The sequence below is a fragment of the Otolemur garnettii genome, unplaced genomic scaffold (genome assembly GCF_000181295.1).
Source record: "Otolemur garnettii isolate 467f Iridium unplaced genomic scaffold, OtoGar3 scaffold00017, whole genome shotgun sequence".
NCBI classification, from domain to species: Eukaryota; Metazoa; Chordata; class Mammalia; order Primates; family Galagidae; genus Otolemur; species Otolemur garnettii.
The window spans coordinates 7942897-7949865 of record NW_003852412.1 but is presented as its reverse complement, the minus strand read 5'-3'; the positions used below and the strand labels follow the sequence as shown (position 1 = coordinate 7949865).

The following is a 6969-nucleotide window of genomic DNA, read 5'->3' as shown; positions in this document are numbered from 1 at the left end:
AAAGAAAGAAAAAGAAAAAAAAATATTTAGGAATTCAATGTAGTCACTAAAAAGAGAAAGTGTGTCTTTGTGTCTTTTCACACTGACTTCTTCATAAATTTGCATACAGAGTTACATTTTAAAAATTAAGTACCTCAATTATTTCTTTAGTATAAGTTTCGTTGATAATAACAATTTGCACATATCAATATTACCTTAAATAAACATGTACAGAATTGTCAGATAATGTTAGGAACTATTTTAAGTTAGATTTTTAAGCAATGAAATGATAGTTTTTGTTTTAGAAAGGAAAATGGTGGCAAACATGGGATAATAAAAGCGTGTGTGTATATATATATGTATGTATATTATATAGAGATACACAGAATATACAGAAACATTTATGGTATTGTTTCAGCTTTGTCTGTTCACCAGTTGGCTGCTCAAGGAGAGATGCTATATCTGGCTACTCGTATTGAACAAGGTAATAGCCTATTTTAAGACATATATTGAGAACTAATTCAATAGTGGCTCGGTGCCTGTAGCTCAATGGCTAGGGCACCAGCCACATACACTGAAGCTGGCAGCTTCAAATCCAGCCTGGGCCTGCCAAACAACAATAACAACTACAACCAAAAAATAGCCAGGTGTTGTGATAGGCACCTGTAGTCCCAGCTACTCAGGAGGCTGAGGCAAGAGACTTGCCTAAGCCCAGGAGTTGGAGGTTGTTATGAGCTGTGTGGCGCTCTACCAAGGGTGATAAAGTGAGGCTCTGTCTCTACAAAAAGAATAAAAAGAAAACATAAGTTTCTTATATTTTTAGAAAATGTTTCTAGAAAACATTTCTATTTTGGGCTATGTGTGAGAACATATACATAAGTACTTGTTATTTACCCTCAAGGGAAAAGATTATGCATACTACATTGCATCTTACTTTTTTGACTTAATATTTTGGAGAGCTTTCCATATAAGCTGTCCTTATTTTATTCTTTTTGTAGGTCCATAATTTTGCATTGTATTACAGTACATTTCCTATGCTTTTTATTCTTTAACTGTCCCCTCAGTGTTGGTTAATTCCAGTTTGTTGCTATTAAATAACAATATTGTTATCATTCTTTTAATGTATATCCATATTCCCACAAGTAGATTTGCTGGCTCAACGAGTAAATGCATTTTTATTTTGATATATACTGCCAAATGTTTGTCTTCACACCAGAGCGTGAGTTTCTATTTCCTCATATCCTCACTAACACAGGACACTATTAGACTCTAATTTTTGCTACTCTAATACGTGGAAAATGGTATCTCATAGGAGTTTTGTTTATATTTTTTAAATTAGGTTCTATTCAAATTTCTTTTTGTGAGAACTGCTTGCTATATATTGATATATGAACTCTATCTAAATTAATGAAATTAGTTCTTTTTCATTTATGTATCATACAGTTTTCCCCAACTTGTCATTTTTCCTTTGACTCCTTTAGGATGTTATCAAAGGCTTTACATTTTTAAGTGGTAAATTACTTTTTTTTCTTTGTGACTTTCTGGGTCTTATATCCTGGCTTAGAAAGGATTTTCCAGTCTGAGATGATAAATAAATTTACCCCTTCCTTTTTCTAGAACTTCTGTGGTTTCCTTTTTTATATTTCAATCTTTGACTCATATAGAACATGTTTTGGTATAATGAGATAAAGATTAAGCTTCACTCTTATTTTCATGTTTTAGAAAGTTAGCCAGTTGCCTCAGTGTTGTGTATTGAACACAGAAGGCATGATCAAAGAGTTTTGTTTTTCTTAAACATGTCACTTATAAGAAAAACTTATTCAAACAGTGTGTTTGTGGGTGGCGCCTGTGGCTCAATGAGTAAGGCACTGGCCCCATATACTGAGGGTGGCAGGTTCAAACCCAGCCCCGGCCAAACTGCAACAAAAAATAGCCAGGCATTGTGGTGGGTACCTGTAGTCTCAGCTACTCGGGAGGCTGAGGCAGGAGAATCGTCTAAGCCCAAGAGCTGGAGGTTGCTGTGAGCTGTGATGCCACAACACTCTACCCAGGGTGACAAAGTGAGACTCTGTCTCTAAAAAAAAAAAAATATGTTTGTTTATAAATATTCAGAAGTTTATAATCAATCTACTAAATAAATTTAGGGGAAAGGCTGCAGACTTTATAACTAGTGGACCAAATCTAGAGGATAAAATGGGGTTCAAGGTGGGATGGAATGGTACTATATTTCAGATTATTTACTCTTCACTTGCATTATATTGTGTCAGCAAACCACAAAATGAGAGAAATTCACAGGCAGCAGTGTTAGCTGTAGGATAATAGCCTTAATAAGATGTTAGAGTTTTTATACATGAATAGCACATATTTATGTAATGCTAAGCGGTATCGTAAGTTCATTTTTATTGTGATCCTTCCAACTTCACATTGAGGTAAGCAAGGTATTATTCTGTGCATTGGAGAGATTAAACGACTTTCCCAGGGTCACACTGCAGGTAAAAGAGGCAGGATTCAAACTCTGGTCTCCCGATTCTGAGACGGATATTCTGTTTACTGCCTCATGCAGAGCATGTTGTCATGTCTTGTAGTTTATACTTTAGTTTAAATAATATGGGAAGTGATCTCAGCCATGTCCACTGAGCCTCATTTTAATACATTCAGACTGCAAATGACAACATATGACTTCAGTGAACAAAAGTCCACACACAGTGAACTTCATGAAGTAACATAATCAACTCTTTGGAATGCCAGTATTTTCATAGTAATATTAATATGTGGTTGTTAAATTAGATCACAAAAATTGCTTTTCTTTTAAATAGAAAATGTTATCAATCACACGGATGAAGAAGGATTTACTCCTCTGATGTGGGCTGCAGCACACGGGCAAATAGCTGTGGTAGAGTTTCTACTTCAGAATGTAAGGAAAATGCCTCAGAAAATGTATATGTACAGTTACCTAAGTTCAGTTAAGTCTTGAGTAAAGTTTTTGTATCTCCAGTGAGCTAGATACAATGGTAGAGGATACAAAACCATTTTTAATGCTTTTCATATTTTTGTGGCATGTCAGTCTAGTTGTAAAGGCAAGACTAATCATACATGAAACAGTGAGGAATAATTTAATGCCCCGCCCCTGTAAATGCAGTAGGAGCAAGAGTACTGTCAGCTTTGTAGGAGAAGCCTTCATGGAGGAGCTGTGACTGGATTCCTGAGTGAAAGTATAGTTAGGATTAAGACAGACCGAGGAGGTGGTGCCTGTAGCTCAGTGGCTAGGGTGCCAGCCACATACACCACGGCTGGTGGGTTCAAACCTAGTCTGGGCCAGCTAAAATCGACAATGACAACTGTAACAACAACAACAAAATAGCCGGGCGTTGTGGTGGGCGCCTGTAGTCCCAACTACTTGGGAGGCTGAGGCAATAGAATCGCTTAAGCCCAAGAGTTTCAGATTGCTGTGAGCTGTGATGGCACGGCACTCTACTGAGGACGACATAGTGAGACTGTCTCAAAAAAAAAAAGACAGAGGAAGGAAGGAAGGCATCCAAACAATCTTGATTAACAAGAGCATCCATGAATCAAAGTTTCCATTGTCTCTTTATTAACCCGAGAACATTATCTTAGTGTGGAAGTGTAGTTATTATTGACAGAAATAAAAATATTCTTATTTCAATTAATTGAAAAGTTTTTTGTCTCCACTTCCTTACTCCAGGGTGCTGATCCCCAGCTTTTAGGGAAAGGTCGGGAAAGTGCACTGTCATTGGCCTGCAGTAAAGGATACACAGATATCGTCAAAATGCTGCTCGATTGTGGAGTTGACGTAAATGAGTATGATTGGGTGAGTTTGTGATACTGAATTTATAATTATTGCAACAAAATGCAGAATTTATTTCATTTGGGGAAAATAATACATTTTATTAAAAAAACAGAAGAATAATTGACAAACCAAATACCAAAGTTACGTCTTAACTTTATACTAACAGCATGACTAATAACTATTATTGGTTCTGATTTAAGTATTCTTCACAAAAATCTAAATTTTGTGTAAACTGTTTCATTCCTAATTCTTAGTAAAACTTAGCACAGCAGCATCAAATTACTTGACTCTTGCTCACCCTGAAATACTCTCAATTACATTTGCCTTTTACAGAATGGGGGAACACCTTTGCTTTATGCGGTACATGGAAACCATGTGAAATGTGTGAAGATGCTCTTAGGTGAGCAGAGAAAAATGGAAATTATTTAGAAAATGCTATGTGAGGACTTTTATCCGTCAACCTAGTCTCCCTGGTGGTACTCAGAAGCATTAATCTTGTTGGTGCTGACTCCTGGAGAGTGAGTCTAAAGGCAAGACTGGAGGGCTGCCACTGTAGAGCTGCCCATGCACGGGCAGCTCCATCACACACCGCATCTGCAGGTGGACCTTCTGTCCTTGTTGCTTTCATTTGGAGGTCCCAGCTGAATCCTCCGTTATTTTCTTTGTCTGCAGTGTCTTTATTCACAAGCTTTGTCTTTCATTGGGTTTCAGCCGTTCTGGGGGGCACCTGTTTGTTTGAAGTGTCTTCCCTCCAGCACACCAGAGTAAATTGTGTTCCCTGTGTACTCCTTGTCAGCCCCATCCTGAAAAGATTCTCCAGGTTTGCTGAAAATGTGTCCAGCTATTTTCACATTAGCCAGTAATAGACAAAGATAATGAAACACAGACAGTTTCATTTTATTTATGTACATTTTTCTATTTTGGTATAGAAAATGGAGCTGACCCAACAACTGAAACCGATTCTGGGTATAACTCTATGGATTTAGCCGTAGCCCTGGGCTACAGAAGTGGTAAGTATTTGGAAACTCTTGGGTTTTATCTCTATAAATAGTACAAGCCAGTGTTCCAAACCGTTTTCATCACTTGGAGTCATAAAACATGTTATTGTTATCCTGACTCCTGACATGTACTTTTAACTATGAGAAAAGTCATCACATTCCTACAAAGTCTATAAATGAGAGTGTTGTTATACTTTTCACCAACTCAAATGATTAGTGACTAGAGGATATATGCACATCTATTTATAAGATTTACTTAACACTTTTTTTTTTTGCAGGTTTTTTTTTTTTTTTTTTGGCCAGGGCCAGGTTTATTTATTTATTTATTTATTTATTTGAGACAGAGCCTCAAGCTGTCCCCCTGGGTAGAGTGCCATGGCATTATAGCTCACAGCAACCTCCAACTCCTGGGCTCAAGCGAGTCTCCTGCCTCAGCCTCCCAGGTAGCTGGGACCACAGGTGCCTGCCACAACGCCCGGCTATTCTTTGGTTGTAGCCGTCATTGTTGTTTGGCGGGTCCAGGCTGGGGATTCGAACCCGCCACCTTAGGTGTACGTGGCTGGCGCCTTAGCTGGTTGAGCTGTAGGAGCCGAGCCAGGGCCAGGTTTAAGCCCACTACCTCCAGTTTATGGGGCTGGTGCCTGACTCCTTGAGCCACAGGCGCCACCCCTACTTAACATTTTGATAGCAAACTATTTCTAGACCCACTTTAGGACAACCTTGTACTGTGCACTCTGCTTCAGTTTCAGAAGTAGAGAAAGCAAGACCCAGAAAGTCCAGTAATTTAGACAGACTAAGTTTTAAGGTATTGTGTTACATTATTGCCCTCAGATTCTGAGTATATCCTACTTGGAAACAACTTCATTTTAGAAAAATTGGGGATGTGGCTTGGTGCCCACAGTTCAGTGGTTAAGGAACCCACCACATGCACCAGGGCTGGTGGGTTCGAAACTGGCCCGGGCCTGCTAAACGAACAAAAAAATAGCCAGGCATTGTGGCAGGTGCCTGTAGTCCCAGCTACTTGAGAGACTGAAGCAAGACAATTGCTTGAGCCCACGAGTTTGAGGGTTGCTGTGACCTGTGATGCCATGGCACTCTACCAAGGGCAACATAGTGAGACTCTGTCTCAAAAAAAAAAATGGGGGATGTTAAGTTGAATTTGATAGTTTTAATAAAAATTTGGAATCAGTATCCTATGATCTTGATTACCTGTGTGTTCTAGTTCAACAGGTTATTGAATCACATTTGTTGAAGCTGCTTCAAAATATCAAGGAGTAGATACAGTCATCAGAAAATGTTGTCTCCCCTTTGGTTTACCTTTCGGTCCTTATAAATAATAGTTTACTTATAAATTTTTACCTCAGTTGCAATATTTACTGATTTTTAGTAAGTTTTAATATTTCTCTGAGTAATTCACTGGTTTATAATAAATTTAATGTTAATACTTTTTTATAAATGTGTTTTACTGTATATTTAAAATTATAAATTAATATTTCATGGCATGTACATTTTTATGGTACAGATCGTTATGTCTTTGTATCAAGTGCTGTAATTTGACATTTTCAGATCATTCTGCCCTGTTCATCTTTAGCCTTATATTAACTCATTTGACTTTATATAGGGTTTGATATATGTAAATTACTAGAAAAAAATTTGTTATTCACAGTGTGATTGTTTACAAAACGATGTTATAAATAAAGTACTTTTCTGTCAGTTTGCATGATAGTTTTTTTAAATTATGTAAGATTATTAGAGATTTCTTCAGGATTTTTAATCTAACCCTTCTGTATTGCCTTGGCACTTCATTAGATCAAATAATATACATAATTCAAATAAATTGAATGTAAGGCAATCAACAAAGACTTATTGATTGTCCTTTTCTAGAAGCATATGTAGAATATTTTTCTCTTGTAAATAAGTTTTTCTGTAGGAAAAGTCCTCTGTGAAAGAGAAATCGTTTTTCAGTACAAGTGGGCTGCTGTTTACTGCCACTAGAGGAGCACTGTAAACTCAGGTTAATAGTGAGAGAAGAGAGCCGTGTGCTGAAAGTTAATTTGAGACTGATGGGGAGGTTGAGGCAAGAGGACCTCTTGAGCCCAAGAGTTCAAGGTTGCTGTGAGCTATGATGATGCCATGGCACTCTACCCAGGGCGACAAGGGTTTGATACTTGGAGACTTTGATCT

At 37.7% G+C, this 6969-nt stretch overlaps 1 protein-coding gene across 2 annotated transcripts in view; it reads left to right on the top strand.

Annotated features, from left to right (window-relative positions):
• The window catches only part of ANKRA2 (ankyrin repeat family A member 2), a 15094-nt gene extending 8596 nt beyond the window's left edge, over nucleotides 1–6498 (top strand). The window contains exons 4-9 of one of the 2 annotated variants that reach the window (XM_003785904.3): nucleotides 398–463; nucleotides 2796–2893; nucleotides 3683–3808; nucleotides 4121–4187; nucleotides 4717–4797; nucleotides 6008–6498. In XM_003785904.3, the coding sequence (XP_003785952.1) occupies nucleotides 398–463; nucleotides 2796–2893; nucleotides 3683–3808; nucleotides 4121–4187; nucleotides 4717–4797; nucleotides 6008–6063 (494 nt within the window). In that variant the 3' untranslated portion in view covers nucleotides 6064–6498. The remainder of the gene's footprint in view (nucleotides 1–397; nucleotides 464–2795; nucleotides 2894–3682; nucleotides 3809–4120; nucleotides 4188–4716; nucleotides 4798–6007) is intronic. The other variant, XM_023510957.1, reaches the window with a different exon arrangement.
• The last annotated feature ends 471 nt before the right edge of the window (nucleotides 6499–6969 follow it).